The sequence below is a fragment of the Haematobia irritans genome, chromosome 3 (assembly GCF_050003625.1).
Source record: "Haematobia irritans isolate KBUSLIRL chromosome 3, ASM5000362v1, whole genome shotgun sequence".
Classification (NCBI taxonomy): domain Eukaryota; kingdom Metazoa; phylum Arthropoda; class Insecta; order Diptera; family Muscidae; genus Haematobia; species Haematobia irritans.
This window is the reverse complement of record NC_134399.1, coordinates 213,186,575-213,204,778: the sequence shown is the minus strand read 5'-3', so window position 1 is coordinate 213,204,778 and position 18,204 is coordinate 213,186,575. Positions and strand designations below refer to the sequence as shown.

The 18,204-nt window shown below is 34.9% G+C and overlaps 1 protein-coding gene across 2 annotated transcripts; it reads left to right on the top strand.

Moving 5' to 3' along the window:
• Nucleotides 1–371: 371 nt before the first annotated feature.
• Nucleotides 372–15,724, top strand: LOC142232026 (uncharacterized). Of its 2 annotated transcripts, XM_075302725.1 has the most exons (4): nucleotides 372–1,914; nucleotides 14,226–14,807; nucleotides 14,873–14,951; nucleotides 15,018–15,724. In XM_075302725.1, the coding sequence occupies exons 1-4, from the start codon at nucleotides 817–819 to the stop codon at nucleotides 15,470–15,472; spliced, it is 2,214 nt and encodes a 737-aa protein (XP_075158840.1). In that variant the 5' UTR covers nucleotides 372–816; the 3' UTR covers nucleotides 15,473–15,724. The 2 variants fall into 2 exon arrangements, with proteins under 2 accessions (XP_075158840.1, XP_075158839.1); XM_075302724.1 differs by having other exon boundaries at nucleotides 375–1,914; nucleotides 14,873–15,723.
• Nucleotides 15,725–18,204: the final 2,480 nt, after the last annotated feature.

Here is an 18,204-nt window from a genome sequence, read left to right as displayed (position 1 = left end):
CCAAACAAAAAAAAACTTGTTAACAACAATTCACACATTGAGAGGTTTATCATGACGTTTTGCTTCTTTATTAAAACGCAGAGTGGACTATCACGTAATGACGACGACAACAACAATACAAGCACTTCAATACTCTCCACATTAGAGTAGAAATAAAACGATGAGAATGATTGCAAAGGTGCAAATAAACCTTTAAAACCGAATCTCTCAGTCTCTCTCTCACACTAGAGCAGCTGATAACGCAGACAGATGAGACAGGCAGTAACATTGATTTTGAATGAAGTTGTCATCGCAAGATTTTGTTTAGTTTGTTCAGATTATTTTCGCACGTTAACACTGATACGGTATTTGAATAAAAAAATTGAATTTTTTATAAAGTTAAGAAAGGAGGCAATGGAAAATAAGAATAAATCAAAGAAAAATTTATAATGCGAACAGCTCCCACACATTTACTCTCTACTCTGATCAAACACTCACCAATTCTTTAGTTTTGTTGTAGTTGTTGTTTTTGTTGATTTACTGACGGTTACCTCTTTCAAGTGTTATTTTTTATTGTATTATTATTTATTGATAAGATATAAAACAATTATGAAAAGCAGATATACTCCACTAAACTGAATAGACCAAAGAATAGAAAAAAAATTAGTTGGGACTTTCAATAACAGAGAAATATTGAGGGACAGGACAGTTGGTAACATTTGTGGTAACTGCAAACACGTACGGTAACGGTCATTTTCTGTCATAAACCACAAATGGTAAAATTCGTTTAATTAAATCGAAAACTAAAAAAGATATAAATAACCACACTCTTCCACCATGAATACAATTGAGGAAATTTCTGAAATCTCTGAAGTTCAGGGAATTAATGGCAATAAACAATCGTCTATAAAAACTAAAATTAGTTCTAAATCTACTACCAGTACTTCCAGTTCCACTACAAATCCAACAAGTAATTTGTCATCGCCACAAACAGCCAACGGTGGTGGTGTATCCAATGGTAATGGTGCTGCTGGCCCTACCACAAATGCCAATTCTAATTTTTCGGAAGAATTTCGGGAAGATTTAAAAATCATTGGCCATCTTAAGAATATTGAGAAACTCAATGAGAAACGCCGGGTTTTCTTAACCAATACCATATCTTCAGAGTATTCCAGTGATGAGAAATCGGAAACCACAACAAAAGCCACTAACGGAAATAGGGGTAAGAATAACGAAGGCAATGATACTACTGCCTTCTCCAATTATAATGCCAAAAAAGTTTTGGTGCGAGAGCATCACATTGACAGTTCTTCCGACGTTGAGCATTTGCATCGCAGTGCAAACGGCGCATCATCGTCACCAAAGTATGCCACATTGCCTTTGAAGACTCCAAAAAGTCCAAGTTCACCACCGCCTAAACCTCCTATGCTAAGTCGTACCCGCAGTATTGGTGTAGGTGACAGTCGTTCAATGAGTTCTCCACCGCCCACACCGAAATTTCCCCCTACACCCCTCAATTCACCCATCCTACAAGATAATGGCAATAACGGAGATGTTACATACGTAACAACAGCCATACCGGAAATTATTTCGCATACCACACAATATATTCAGCCGACGGAAAGTACCATGATAACATCTGCAAAATGTGCAGAACCTCTTCAAGTTACTTGCGTTCAATTAGATCCTGATGAAACAGCTACCGTTGTACTGCGGTCCACAGCGGCAGCTAATATGAATGGTGATATTGGTGCCGGATTTGCACCGGAAGCTTCCCTAAAGGATATACCAGTTAAACATTATGAACGTCTAATTGAGGAATTGAAATGTCCCGGATGTGCCTTTCCCATGAAATCGCCAATTTATTTATGTAAGACTGGCCACAGTATTTGTGAACAATGCACCAGGATATTGCTGCTATGTCCACTGTGTAAGGTAAGTGTAAAGACTTTTATCATTTTTTTAAAACATTTATTATACATTGCATACACAGAAAAAAATTTCACGAAAATTTTTCCAATTAAAATTTTAATTGAGTATTAAAAAATATTCAATTAAAATTTTTAATTGATTCAACAAATTTTTTAATTGAAACAAAAATCAATCACAAAAATTAATAGTATTAATTACTTTTTTAATTGACTTTCAATTCATTTTTAATTGATACTATCATTTCTGTGATTGAAGACATTTCAATTAAAAAAATAATTGGATCAATTAATTTCGTGATTGAATCAAAAAAAAAAATTATGTTTGTGTGTACGCATAATCTGATGGATAAGAAATACATTCAAATATCAAATAGACAAATATATGATTGTCATACATCAATTTTTTTTAACTTATACTTATATGAGTGTTACAAAATTTCCAATTTTTTTGCAAAATGCACACGCAAAGAAAAAATACTTTCCTTCAGAACAAAATTATAGAGAAACGAAATGCCCCTTTCGTCGTATAAAGTATTTTCGTTTAGAGTAATTTAATTTGGAATTCTAATATGCGATTTAACGATTATATCTAAAATTTTTAATTTACCTTGAAATAACAAACTCATTCTTCAGAAAAGAAAACTATTCTTTCAGTGCATAATTCAAACTAAAAACAGTTAAAATTCGAAATAGGCGGGATATTCCATTATAAATTAAATTTAATAAAAAAAATAAGGAAATGTTTTCAAGTTTTGTGTGTTGTTTGCGAATTTGTAAATCAGAACATGGGAGTGCAATTAAATACGTATTACAACTTTTGATGACGAATGTAATTTGATTAATATGTGGCAACACTATTTTATTGCATTTTTGCACTTGGATGCATATTCAATAATCATATGTGACCAGCTGATTCTAATAGACCACCTCAATATTAGGATTGTTTTCTTTTAGCACTGGATACCCTAAGCCGTGAAGGACTAAAAGAAAACAGAGTACTCCTTTATCCAGGACATCTCAAAAAATATGCAACACTGTCATCAGCTGTTTAAAAACAATCACAGAAAAGAAGTGAAATCTTGCATTTTTAATGTATGAAATGCTCAAATAGTAATAAATATTTACTGCTGCGATTATTTATGACACTAGGGCTGTTTTCTTTTTGCACTGGATACAACATTTGTATGGGCTATCCAGAACTTCGTTGCACTGGTGTTCTATCCAGACATCTCACCAGTGCAAGTCGCGCCGATCTTGCCAGATTGTGTTTTGATAAAGTGACGCTTCATCGATTCACAATAGCACTTTATTGTGACTAATTTATCGAAAAACATGTAATTCAAAGTGGTATAGTGTCATAAATAATCGCAGCAGTAAATATTTATTACTAATTGGAGCATTTCATACATTAAAAATGCAAGATTTAACTTCTTTTCTGTGATTGTTTTTAAACAGCTGATGACAGTGTTGCATATTTTTGGTGATGTCCTGGATAAACGAGTACTCTGTTTTTTTTTTAGTCCTTCACGGCTTAGGGTATCCAGTGCTAAAAGAAAACAGCCCTACTGTACCTCTTTGAATTTCATGTTTTTCGATAAATTAGTCACAATAAATTGCTATTGTGAATCAAAGAAGCGTCACTTTATCAAAATACAATCTAGCAACATCAGCTCGACTTGCACTGATGAGTTGTTCTTGATAAAACACCACAACCTGAAGTTAGTTGCAATACATATCAGCCACCCTGTACTTAAGTTCCATAAGAATAGGGGTTTTTCATATTTTTTCTGTGTACTACAACTCATTATACAAGGTCATTATTTCCAAAAAAAAAACACGAAATACATTTCAATTATTTTATTCTTACAAAATTCTAAAGTTGATAATTATGGGCTAACCCACATACATACAAACTAAGACAGAGTTGTTTTTGTTTTGTTGTAACTTAACCTAATAATCAGGGTACTATGCGTCTACTGAGTTCAGATAAGCCATGAAAAATATCCAGGTTGTAAATTTGTGAATTGCATTATGAAAACAAACAATTAGGGCCAGTTTCACAATACCTTGTTATTATTTATTGTACCGATAATAACCGTTGGATTATTCACCGGTTAACTACTAAGCGAAGTGTGAGAAATCCGCCATTAGATTAATTGAAAAGTCCCCAATATTCCCGTACACAAAAAAAATCACGAAAATGTTTTTCAATTTAAATTTAAATTGAAATTTAAAAAATATTCAATTAAAAATTTAATCGTTTCAACAAATTTTTTAATTGAAATAAAAATCAATCACAAAAACTAGTATCGATTAATATAATTGACCTTGAATTGATTTTTTTAATTGATACTACCATTTGGACGTTTCATGACAATGTTTCATGCTCGCCGTAGATGGCGCTATTTCTCTAAAAAATTTTAACTTTTCGTCTTTTATCGACACGACATAGGCATTGCGAAACCGGTCCTTAATCGGTTAATTATATTCATGTTTAAGTGACACTGGCTAGATGTTAGATTAAAAATATTCGTTCATAATGTGACACATGATGATGATGTATCTAGGCTTTTTTATTTAATTATTAAATAAATAGAAGATATCTTTATTGAATAAACCATACAAACAAGAATGTTGCTTGGAATAATGTTATAAAATTATACTTAATAACACTTTTACTTTTGTATTTCGAAACACAAATTGAACAATATTGATTATGATTGAGAATTTTTGATTATAATTTTTTCTCTGGGAATTTTTAGTTTTTAATATTTCTTATTATATATTAACAATTGCAGTTGCTCTATGTAGATATCTTTTCTCTCAATTAGCGAAAGCTTACGTCAATTTTTTTTAGAATTTTCTTTGAAATATACAGGTGCTATAAATAAATGTTTGTTTTAACTTTTAACTAATATTTACTGAATACTCTTATCATTGGGTGTAGATTTGTTGCAATTGTTTTTTTTAAAGGTTTAATAGGGTGTAACAAAAAAAATTCAAATGAAACAGATTTAAATTAGAAACTGTTTTGGAGCCAAAATGGGAAATTAAAAGTATCTATTGTGGTACTACTTACATATAATAGTATAGTTTCCTCAGGAACTTAGTAAAGTAAATTCTTTAGAAGTAAATAAACCCTAATTTATGACAATCATTGCAACAGTTGCGTCTGTTGAACTTGAGTTACACAGCATGTGTATGAACACCAATAGATTCGCTGCTAGATGGTTGCCACAGTTGGTAGAATTCTACAAAAAATGGTAAATTTTTTTACTCTTTGGTAGATTGGTTGAATTCTTGAGGTTTTGGTAGATTTTGCACACTATTCCTCTCCAACTCTTTTCTATAGAAAATTTTTTTCGATAGAAACAAAATTTTGCAAAATTTGCATAGAAATTAAATTTTAACAAAATTTCTTATAGAAATAAAATTTTGACAACAATTTTTTTGGAAATAAAATTTTGACAAAATTTCTTATAGAAATAAAATTTTGACAAAATTTTCTATAGAAATAAAATTTTGACAAAATTTTCTATAGAAATAAAATTTTGACAAAATTTTCTATAGCAATAAAATTTTGACAAAATTTTCATAGACATAAAATTTTGACAAAATTTTCTAAAGACATAAAATTTTGACAACATTTTCTATAGGCATAAAATTTTGACAAAATTCTCTATAGAAATAAAATTTTGAAATCTATATATAATTATGAATTCTATATTCTATATATAAATACAATTTGGACAAAATTTTCTATAGAAATAAAAATTTTATTTGTTGTTTTGATCTCAGCTTAAAACCATTGCGTTGACTAAACTACAAGAGTAGCTTAACCAACAGAGGAAAATAATGTTTGTCAAATTTATTTAGGCAAAGCCCTATAGACTGCATGATGGTTGGATGGACGCACGTTTCGGAATTACCATATTCCTATAGAAATAAAATTGGGACAAAAGTCTCTAGAGAAATAAAATTTTGACAAAATTGTCTATAGAAATTAAAGAATTTGATAATATTTTCTATAAAAAAATGTAATAAAATTTTCTGTAGAGATACAATTTTAACAAAATTCTATAGAGAAATAAAATTTTGATAAAATGTTCTATAGAAATAAAATTTTGACAAACTTTTCTATAGAAATAAAATGTTGACAAATTTTCTTAATAAATAAAATTTTTACAAAATTTTCTATAGAAATAAAATTTTGACAAAAGTTTCTATAGAAATAAAATTTTGACAAAATTTTCTATAGAAATAAAATGTTGAAAAAATTTTCTATAGAAATAAAATTTTGAGAAAATTTGCTATAAAAATAAAATTTTGAGAAAATTTGCTATAGAAAAAAATTTTGAAAAAATTTTCTATAGGAATACAATTTTCTTTAGAAATCCAATTTTGGTAAATTTCCTATAGAAATAAAATGTTGACAAAATTTTCTATAGAAATAAAAATGTTGGTAAAATGTTGTATAGAAAAAAAAAATAAATAAAATTTACTATAGAGATAAAATGTTAACAAAATCCTATATAAAAATAAAATGTTCTATAGAAATAAAATTTTGAGATTTTCGTAATAAGTAAAATTTTGACAATTTTTTTTAGAAATAAAATATTGACAAATTTTAGTAATAAATAAAATTTTCAGAAAAGTTTCTATAGAAATAAAATGTTGAGAAATTTGTAGTAATAAATAATATGTTGACAACAATGTTTGTAGAAATAAAATGTTTGAAATTTTCTTAATAAATAAAATCTTGACAAAATTATCTATAAAAATAAAATTTTGCCAAATTTTCTATAAAAACAAAAACTTTCAATAGCGATAAAATTTTGACAATTTTTTTAGAAATAAAATGTTGACAAATTTTCTTAATAAATAAAATCTTGACAAAATTTTCTATAGAAATAAAATGATGACAAATTTTCGTAATAAATAGAATTTTGACACAATTTTCTATAAAAACAAAATTTCCTATAGAGATAAAATTTTGACAAACTTGTTAGAAATAAAATGTTGACAAATTTTCGTAATAAATAAAATTTTCTATAGAAATAAAATTTTCAGAAAATTTTCTATAGAAATAAAATGTTGAGAAATTTTCGTAATAAATAAAATGTTGACAACATTGTTTGTAGAAATAAAATGTTTAAAATTTTCTTAATAAATAAAATCTTGACAAAATTGTCTATAAAAATAAAATGTTGACAAATAAATAAAATTTTGCCAAATTTTCTACGAAAACAATAACTTTCTAAAGCGATAAAATTTTGACAATTTTTTTAGAAATAAAATGTTGACAAATTTTCTTAATAAATAAAATCTTGACATAATTTTCTATAGAAATAAAATGATGACAAATTTTCGTAATAAATAGAATTTTGACACAATTTTCAATAAAAACAAAATTTCCTATAGAGATACAATTTTGACAAACTTTTTTAGAAATAATTTTATTTCTTATTATATAATTTGACAAATTTTCGTAATAAATAAAATTTTCTATAGAAATAAAATTTTCAGAAAATTTTCTATAGAAATAAAATGTTGAGAAATTTTCGTAATAAATAAAATGTTGACAAATATTCTACAGAAATAAAATTTTGGCAAAATTTTCTATATAAATAAAATTTTAACAATATTTTCTATAGAAATAAAATTTCGCAACATAACATATTTTGGTTTGGTAGATTTTTTGTAATATTTTCTCCAATTCTTGGTAGATTGTTTATGGCCGTGATTGCATTCCTCGCCTCTGTGCTTTTTATTATGTTTTTATATATCGCACACGTTTTAAAGTATATTTACTTTATGTTTTTATACTTCCTCAAAAATCCTCCATATTTTAGATTGTTTTTCGTTTGTTGATTTGTTTACGTGTTGTCAACGCACCCAACGCATTAGAAAGGTAAAAGTTCGTAAATTTCATGCGGCCATATGCGTCCGTTACGTTACCGTGTAACTCAAACAATAGTATTTCCTACATTTTAACATTTTTCGGACAAAGCACATAACATACGTACGCATGACTGGATGGTATGTAATTACACCTTAAGATTTCGTTCCTCAGAAAAGAAAACGTCATTCACTGCAGTCTGGTACTGGCATCTTTTTTTCAGTAAAAACATACATGTACCGAAAATACGTTACTGAATGTTTAGGAGTCTCTTATATGTACCAACCAAAGTTTATTTCTGTCAATCAAACAATTATAGTAACGTTTTGCTAATGGTGTGCTATTGACGTCAATAACATTCGAAATGTAATCTAAAACCCCAAAACAATAAATGCTTGAAGAGTTATGATCGGTATCATTCAAACTACCGTCTTTTATTCCAACAAATATCATATTTTAATTTCATAATTTTTGAAAGGTCTTCCCAGATAACATAAAACATGAGTATACCTGACGTCCATACACCAAATGCTGGACTTGACTGATGGCGTCATAACATTGAATATTTTTGCTATCCATGATCAGTTTCTTTTTGTTTATATTGGATTTGTTGTTTTTAAAAAAAACAGAGTAATCATTTGTTGATTACTTTAATATATAAATATTTGGTTAATATATAATCGATTTTTTTTCACAATGAATCGGAGATAATTTCTTCCAAGATATGGAAATTCGGAATTAGTTTTATATACGTACTTCCCGTTTTAAAATTGATATATTTTGTAATAAAAATTTGATAGTTATCTTTAAAAGATTTTAAGTATTTGAAGGTAGTAGTCGATTTCGAACGTCATGACATAATACTGTATACTAAACTGTATACTAAAATAATTAGGAAAGCAACAAAGATTGGCGGAAGATGTGAGCTAATGCGCTTTCAATATTACAGATCTTTTTTTATCTTCTCAAGGGGGCTTTGTGATAATTTTGTCTTTCTCCTACCAATCGATGTGGAACAGTTTTCGTCTCCTTTGGAACACATTTGCTATTCCTTGGGATGCAGTGTGTGCCACTCATCGGCGAATTTCACGAATCGAGACAGAATTTCTCTCAAGATTGATCTTAGTTACCGTTGGGAGCCACCATGGTGCAATGGTTAGCATGCCTGTCTTGCATACACAAGGTCGTTGGTTCGATTCCTGCTTCGACTGAACACCAAAAAAATTTTTCAGCGGCGGATTATCCCACATCAGTAATGCTGGTGACATTTCTGAGGGTTTCAAAGCTTCTCTAAGTGGTTTCACTGCAATGTGGAACACCGTTCGAACTCGGCTATAAAAAGGAGGTCCCTTGTCATTGAGCTTAACATGGAATCGGGCAGCACTCATTGATAAGAGAAAAGTTCACCAATGTGGTATCACAATGGACTGAATAGTCTAAGTGAGCCTGATACATCGGGCTGCCACCTAACCTAACCTAACAGGTTGGCTGATAAGTCCCCGGTCTAACAAGGAAAAACACATTTTTTTTTTGTCAAAATTCGTTTTTATTATTCAACATAGTTCCCTTCAAGAGCGATACAACGATTATAATGACCTTCCAGTTTTTTGATACCATTTTGGTAGTACTCCTTCGGTTTTGCCTCAAAATAGGCCTCAGTTTCGGTGATCATTGCAGCCAAATTTATTCCTTGCGAGCATCCTTTTGAGGTCTGAGAACAAGAAAAAGTCGTTGAGGGTCAGATCTGGAGAATACGTTGGGTGGGGTAGCAATTCGAAGCCCAATTCATGAATTTTTGCCATCGTTCTCAATGACTTGTGGCACGGTGCGTTGTCTTGTTGGAACAACACATTTTTTTTCTTCATATGGGGCCGTTTTGCCGCGATTTCGACCTTCAAACGCTCCAATAACGCCGTATAATAGTCACTGTTGATGGTTTTTCCCTTCTCAGGATAATCGATCAAAATTATTCCATGCGCATCCCAAACAACAGAGGCCATTACTTTGCCGGCGGACTTTTGAGTCTTTCCACGCTTCGGAGACGGTTCACCGGTCGCTGTCCACTCAGCCGACTGTCGATTGGACTCAGGAGTGTAGTGATCGAGCCATGTTTCATCCATTGTCACATATCAACGGAAAAACTCGGGTGTATTACGAGTTAACAGCTGCAAACACCGCTCAGAATCATCAACACGTTGTTGTTTTTGGTCAAATGTGAGCTCGCGCGGCACCCATTTTGTACAGAGCTTCCGCATTTCCAAATATTGATGAATGGTATGACCAACACGCTCCTTTGATATCTTTAAGGCCTCTGCTATCTCGATCAACTTCATTTTACGGGCATTCAAAATCATTTTGTGGATTTTTTTGATGTTTTCGTCGGTAACCACGTCTTTCGGGCGTCCACTGCGTTCACCGTCCTCCGTGCTCATTTCACCACGCTTGAATTTTGCATACCAATCAATTATTGTTGATTACCCTGGGTCCGAGTCCGGAAACTCATTATCAAGCCAAGTTTTTCCTTCCACCGTATTTTTCCCACTTCAGAAAACAGTATTTTATCAAAACACGAAATTCCTTTTTTCCATTTTTTCACAAAACAAAATTTGCTTCACAAAAGACGCTCTATCTCACAAACTAATTGACTTACAGACGTCAAATTTTGACACGAATCATTTGAAGGTTGTAAAATAGGTATAAAAATAATATGCATTTAATACTAGCACGCCATCTATGTGTCAGACCGGGAACTTATCAGCCAACCTGTTAGTTATCGTTAAATAGTTCCGTCAACGAAAGTTTTCACATGCCCGAAATTTCGTGTACAACATTTGTACCCATTTGCTATGCACCATCATTAAAAACCAATATAGGAGCACGTTGGAACAATCATCCGGGGAAAAGATTCTTTGGATAATATGTGGTAGTTTTTGTAGTGTAACAGTTTTTTGTGATTTCATAAATGTGTTCATGTCCTTTGTTACATCAGATTGTATCCAGATCAAGGAACTCTGCGACTAGAAAGGGGTGTGTCCAGAGAGATATTGTGGTGAGTCGGTTAGGTTTAGCTGGGCAAGCTTCATTTTACGGGCATTCAAAATCATTTTGTGGATTTTTTTGATGTTTTCGTCGGTAACCACGTCTTTCGGGCGTCCACTGCGTTCACCGTCCTCCGTGCTCATTTCACCACGCTTGAATTTTGCATACCAATCAATTATTGTTGATTACCCTGGGTCCGAGTCCGGAAACTCATTATCAAGCCAAGTTTTTCCTTCCACCGTATTTTTCCCACTTCAGAAAACAGTATTTTATCAAAACACGAAATTCCTTTTTTCCATTTTTTCACAAAACAAAATTTGCTTCACAAAAGACGCTCTATCTCACAAACTAATTGACTTACAGACGTCAAATTTTGACACGAATCATTTGAAGGTTGTAAAATAGGTATAAAAATAATATGCATTTAATACTAGCACGCCATCTATGTGTCAGACCGGGAACTTATCAGCCAACCTGTTAGTTATCGTTAAATAGTTCCGTCAACGAAAGTTTTCACATGCCCGAAATTTCGTGTACAACATTTGTACCCATTTGCTATGCACCATCATTAAAAACCAATATAGGAGCACGTTGGAACAATCATCCGGGGAAAAGATTCTTTGGATAATATGTGGTAGTTTTTGTAGTGTAACAGTTTTTTGTGATTTCATAAATGTGTTCATGTCCTTTGTTACATCAGATTGTATCCAGATCAAGGAACTCTGCGACTAGAAAGGGGTGTGTCCAGAGAGATATTGTGGTGAGTCGGTTAGGTTTAGCTGGGCAAGCGAAAAGGCGGCGCGTGCCAGTGCCCTTGTTTGCAAATGAGACACACATCAGCTACTCTTCCATCAATCACTGATAGGTAGGAATTGAGGCGCCTGCACTTGTCTGACTTAGTTGGACCAAAACTACCCTGGTCTACCGCGGGAGGACTCTTTCCTTCGATGCTATGGACGGTGGTTGAGCTTCGAAAACAGGATTAACTTGTTTCTCACTGCTTCAGCTATAGTATTCACATGAATATTGTTCAGACCTGGCTGGTATGCTGCCGCTCCAGAAGGCGATCCTTATATTCCTGGCTGTTGGTTGCCTAACCCCAAGATAGTGATTGGAAGGTTACTGCAATAGCAACCTAGTGGATACTGCTTTGACAAGATATAATTGTGTCTACGCGCAGGAATGAACTTGGTCTCCAAATAAAGGTGATCCGTGGTCGTACTGCTGAGACATCCTGCCGCAGTCTTAAGGGTAGCGTTCTGATCGGTCTGTATGTTATTCTAATTCGTGTCGCTTGTTTGAGGTGTCCACACTGGCACAGTTTAGTTTACTACGGACAAACCAATTGCCTTATATGTAGTCAATAAGACTTCTTTACCGGCACCTCAAGCGCAGCAGGTAAGCGACTTGAGCCATTGTCTCAAATTGCATTGGCATGGGCAGATGACTTGAAAAGGTTGTAGAATGTAACCCCAAAAACCTTGAGGAAGTTTGTAATCGGAATTATCCGCCAATGATTCTTACATCCATGTGGTGAATAGTGTGGCTGAGGATCTCGTGGCGGATATACTCAAATTGCCAGCAGTGAAATAACTAGTAAGATCAGCAAGGTAGATCGATCGCCAATATATAGCTGATATTATCTAGGGAGATTAGTGAATAGTTTACCACGGACGGGCCACTTTCCTTATACATATGTAGTCAACATATAGTCTTTGTCCACTTTGTCCAAAGTACTGCCGACAAGGGACTTGAGGACCTTGTTTCTACCGCAGAGCTTATCACAAATTGAAGTGGCATGGACAGACGATTGAAAAGCTTTTCCAATGTAACCCCGAGTTATCGTGGGGTAGTCGGAATTATCTCGCCGACGACTCCGACATTCAACTGCCTGCTTACTTTTGTCGTCCATGTAGTAAATAGTGCGATAGTGCGCCCGGACAGATAATGAGGAACCAAAAGTTTGATTCCTGCCGAAAGGGACATGTTCTCGAAGTCCTCTAATAGTCTGGCATAGTTGACCGCATCGAATGCCTTCTATATGTTAAGCGCCGAGAGAACCGTCCTATGACACGGCTTGGGCTAGTAGGTTCTCCATTTATATATGTTGAAATGTCATGCAAATCTACTGTTGTGCCAGGTACTTTGCGGAATCCATGTTGATGGTTGGCAGCTGGAAAATTCTCCACATGAGGGAGGTGTTGTGTCTCAAGTATCTTGGCTATTGGCGAAAAAAGGGAGATCGGTCTGTACGAATCAAACTCGAATAGAAGGTAGGGGGATCCATTTGCAAGACATCGGGTATAATGGGTGATTCCAAGGACAAATTGAGGAGCTTGGTCAAGTACTCAACTCCCAGTATTCCCAGTTGCTTCAGCATTAGCATTGAAATTCCGTTGGGGGAGCACAGTAAATAAGATTTCTGAGTTCGAGTACCTAGCGAAATGACATTATCTTAATGTTATACGAGCCTGATAGATTAGGTTAGGTGGCAGCCCGATGTATCAGGCTCACTTAGACTATCCAGTCCATTGTGATACCACATTGGTGAACTTCTCTCTTATCACTGAGTTCTGCCCGATTCCATGTTAAGCTCAATGACAGGGACTTCCTTTTTATAGCCGAGTCCGACCGGCGTTCCACATTGCAGTGAAACCACTTAGAGAAGCTTTGAAACCCTCAGAAATGTCACCAGCATTACTGAGGTGGGATAATCCACCGCTAAAAAACTTTTTGGTGTTCGGTCGAAGCAGGAATCGAACCCACGACCTCGTGTATGCAAGGCGGGCATGCTAACCATTGAACCACGATGGCTACGAGCCTGATAGGCATTGATCTGACTTGCTGAGTATCGCAGTGACTTAAAGTGAGTATAAAATGAAGGATAAAAGCAGGGTGTTACAGAGGGTGAAAGTTAAGTCTTTAATAATGATAAGGGGCAAGGCAAATTTCTCTGATTAAATGAGTGGAATGGTGCAAATTTTCAATCCACATTCGAAGAGATCTGGAAAAGCCAATATGTAGCAGATATTTCCCCATGTTCCCAAATTCGGAATCGCAACATTTTCGTTTTGCCATAATTTCTTAACCTTGAAACTTATAAACTTAAATTTTGGCAATATAGTTCTCATTAATGAGAAGTTCAAACTAAAATTGTTTTGAAGTCCGAGAGTATCTCTATTTTTTCCTTATGAAGAAAGATCAATTCTTGGGATTGCGAATATCGGAACATGGGTATTATCTAGGGAGATATAATGATCATTAATTTAATTTTTATTTATGATAATATCCATACTTCCATAAATCCATAAAAATTTAAACCCTCACACCCTAATTCCCATAAAATCTAATTTATTTTTTTTTTTTTCATTTCGCAGGAAGGTTATACCAACATACGATCCCTCACAGTTGAAGCCCTCTGCTCTAAAGCTCATTTCAAGTGTTCGAATGCTGCCGGTGGATGTACTGTACGATTACAACTCGACCTATTATCATGGCATGAGAAACAATGCATTTATAAACCAATGAAATGCTTTATGGGTCGAGTATGGGGAGATTGCCAATGGAATGGCCGTGAGGCTTTCTGGAAAGATCATTTGGAAGCTGAACATTCGAGCAAGATATTTACCAAAGATTCCGTAGATTTGGTATGGGATATGGGTGGAAAACAAAAACCTCTGACTGGCTATTATGTATTCCAAGTGTTTAATGAAATGTTCAACTTCTATGAAATCTATGACAAGGAAAGGATTCTTTTCACCATGACCTGTACATCAACACAAAAAGAGAAGAAATTACAATTTGCCTATGAGGTTACACTGGTAAATGAGGATATTGAGGCATTGTCGGTGACACAGAAATTCCCAGTACATAGTGAATATGATTCGGACATCTTGGCCGAAGGAACCTGCATCAGTTTTCCTCTCGGTGATTTGACCAAATTTTTGGATGACGATAAGGTAAAGTAAATTGTCTTATTGTTACCTTCACTATGGTAATTTTGAAATTTCTATATTAATTTCAGATGCTGCACTATCGCGTACGTGTTTTGGAAGTTAAAACACCTCGTAGATCACGCGGCTGGCGTAATATCGGTACGAATGGTAAATTGCCCATAGATTTTCAGCAAACCAATATTGAAGGTGTAAATTTAAAAAATGTTCCCTCAGATGTTATTGTCACCAGGCGTAAGGACGATATACCATTTGCCGATAACGAATCTGAGTTGACTTCGGTTGGTGCCGTTTCTTCTGATGATGAACTTGAAAAATCCAAACGTGAATTCTATGAAAAACTAGAGGCTAAGAAAAAACGCAATAGTGGTGGTTCTGATACTGATCCGGAATTTGAAGCTTTCATTGCCAAGAAATGGGGTACACCACAGCTGAATTTCAATCGCAAATATTTGAAGGGCAATGCCACATCTAGCGACAACTCTTCCTCTACCGATGAGTCTCCTAAATCAACAAAACTTCCTAATGATGATAAGATATCCATAACAAGCACTAGTTATAAGAAACGTATGTCCAATACACTTCGTAAGAGTTTTCGCTCACTGAAAAGTGATCTTATCGAAATGAAGCCATTTGGAAAAAAGTCATCTCCTGAAAAGAAGTTAATGTGAAGCAGCAACCACCTGCATGTGGATGCAAAATTTGTTGTTAAAGTTTTTGTTTTGTTTGTAGACTATAGACTTATACTGGATAAGTTTTCCTTCTTCCTCCAAAATTTCCTTCTAATTCCCACACACATATATGTATTTATGTATATTGTTATATAATGAAAATAAGCAATAACTATTTGTAAATTTAACTTTTGTTAATAAACAATTGATGTTATTACAAAAATGTATACAAAGATCAAAAAAACTCTTTGAAAGAACCATTTGCGTATAGGTACTAGCGCTCGACCGGAGAGGTTTTTTTGGCCGGAGCCGAAGTTCGGGAAAAAAGCAATAATCGGCCACATTCTGCGGTTTTTTCTTTTATGTTTCTTGTCTGCAAATAAAATGTATTGCAGAAAAATCAGCTGTTTACATTTTTCGATCAGTTTTCTCACGTGTCATCAAAAACGGGCCGGATGCCATGATTGTACAATCGTCCGCATATGATACAATCTCGACGGCGTCAGTCGTCACCCCACCTTCCGCCCTCGTTGCAGACGGGTCTATGGCCCGGGGCGGACACAGGGTTTTCAACCCTGCCAAAGGACTGCAAAACCTCATTTGGACTCCAAAGGGCTACAACAACCCCACCTTGGGGAGCTCCCTGTTTCACTCTACGGAATCTTGACTTTTTGTCCCTAAATTCCACATACGACTGGCGCCCGCACAGATAATTTAGAACCCAACGTTTGGTTCGTTCCGGTAGGGGCGTATTTTTGATGTCCTCGAAGAGTCTGGCATGGTTGACCTTATCGAATGCCTTCGATAGATCAAGCGCCACGAGGACCGTCCTATGACACGGCTTGATCTGGTTGAGTCCTCTATTAATGAATGCTGAAATAGAATGCAAAGCCGTGGTCGTACTGTGTACTTTGCGGAATCCATGTTGATGACTACCAGGTGGCAAATTCTCCACAAAGCTTTGGAGCGCCTTGGCGACTGGCGAGAAAAGGGAAATCGGTCTGTACGATTCATCGAGTCTTTGCCTGGCTTCAGTAGTGGAATCACACTACCTAATTTCCAGACATCGGGTATAATGAGTGATTCCAAGGACAAATTGAGGAGTCTGGCCAAATACTCAACTCCCAGTTTTCCCAGATGCTTCAGTATTAGCATATAGATTCCGTCGGGGCCCAGCACCTTAGATGGTTTCGCGCTGGTAACTACATTGGTAACTTCGTCTATATTAAATTGTGGTGTAATATCGGCTCGGAGACCACGAATGCGATGTGTGGCACTCCTTTTCGCTACATCGTGTGGCTCTCCTTTTCGCTCTATCACTGTCGGGATGTTCGACAAACTGTCGGTTGAAAAATCTGGCGCATCCCTTCGGATAAGTCACCATCACGCCGCCAAAGGTGACCGCCATCCCATCATCCCTTGTGGTGGGGTTCGAGAGGGCTCTCACTGTTGACCATATCTTACCTATTCCTGTGCCTAAGTTACATTGCTTCAAGTGCTCTAACCAAGTGTTCCGCTTGTGCTCGTCGACTATCTTACTAATCTTTAGATTCAGTTCCCTGATTCTTGAATCAGCAGGGTTATTACCCATAATTCTCGTGGAGGCCTCTTAGTTTACTGTGCAAAATGTGGAGTCATCTCTCTGTTCTGCCTCTCTGGTCATTACCTAGGAGAGAATGCCAAAGTTCATGGTGGGCATTAAAGTTTCCTAGCACCAATCGCTTATGCCAGAAAAACAGCCGCTCAATGTTTCGTTGTATAGCTCTATCTCGGCAGGCCCAGACTTGACTGCTTCTCCATACATTCCATGTACGGTCCACTAGTGTCTGGCACAAAGGCGGAAGGTCTTTCGTAGCACTTTGTATCCATCAACATGGCGTAGGCTGCAGATGGCATTCAGCTTAGTTTCCTGAATCGCCGCTACCCTGATCCTTTTCGGATTCATAAAGACCACGATCTTACTAATCATACCTCGGAGCCCATTGCAATTAAATTGCAAACACGATGCACCCTTACTAAACGATAGTATAGCAATCTCTGCTCCTCCGTTCTTCGTTCTGAACACGAGTAAAAATAAAATGAGAGGCCCCGTAAGTAAAAATAAAATAATAGGTCAACGATTTTTGACTCCTGAAGAAGCGGTTAATACATTCAGAACGTACGTTTTGGAGATTTTACTCAGATAATCAGAATGACAGAAGTCCTTCGATTGGTTGGTTCAAACGCATGCAATATTATATAAAGGCAACCCTCCTATTATATTTTGGGGTCAGATGATGATACGCTACGATTCCATGCTATAGACCGGTATGCACCTCTAGCGAAATTTTCGGTAGCAAAAATTTATTTAAGTCTACAACAAAAAAAGAAGTTGTGTACACAAATTTTAAACCAGCTAATCGCTTTTAAAATTTGTTAATATATATTCCAAATATTTCTCAAATAAATTGTTTATTATTTACAGACCTTTTAAAACTTTTACGCACACAATGATTGTAATAAATTAAATGTTTGCTGCCTAAATATGCTTTTGACAACCCTGTTATTTTCATTAGAGGTGCGTACCAGCTTACGAAATTGAACGCTACCGAAAATTTCGTTAGCATACATAGCAATGCATTTATCACAATGGACTGAATAGTCTAAGTGAGCCTGAATCTTAATCGGGCTGCCACTTTAACCTAGCAATGCATTTCTTATGGGAATGAAATTTTTCGCTAGAGGTGCATACC

Excerpts from the sequence above, each read along its gene's own strand:
- LOC142232026 (XM_075302724.1), top strand. The coding sequence starts at position 817 with ATGAATACAATTGAGGAAATTTCTGAAATCTCTGAAGTTCAGGGAATT. Across the intron at positions 1,915-14,225 it reads TGCTATGTCCACTGTGTAAG|GAAGGTTATACCAACATACG; the intron begins GTAAGTGTAAAG and ends TTCATTTCGCAG. Across the intron at positions 14,808-14,872 it reads AATTTTTGGATGACGATAAG|ATGCTGCACTATCGCGTACG; the intron begins GTAAAGTAAATT and ends TATTAATTTCAG.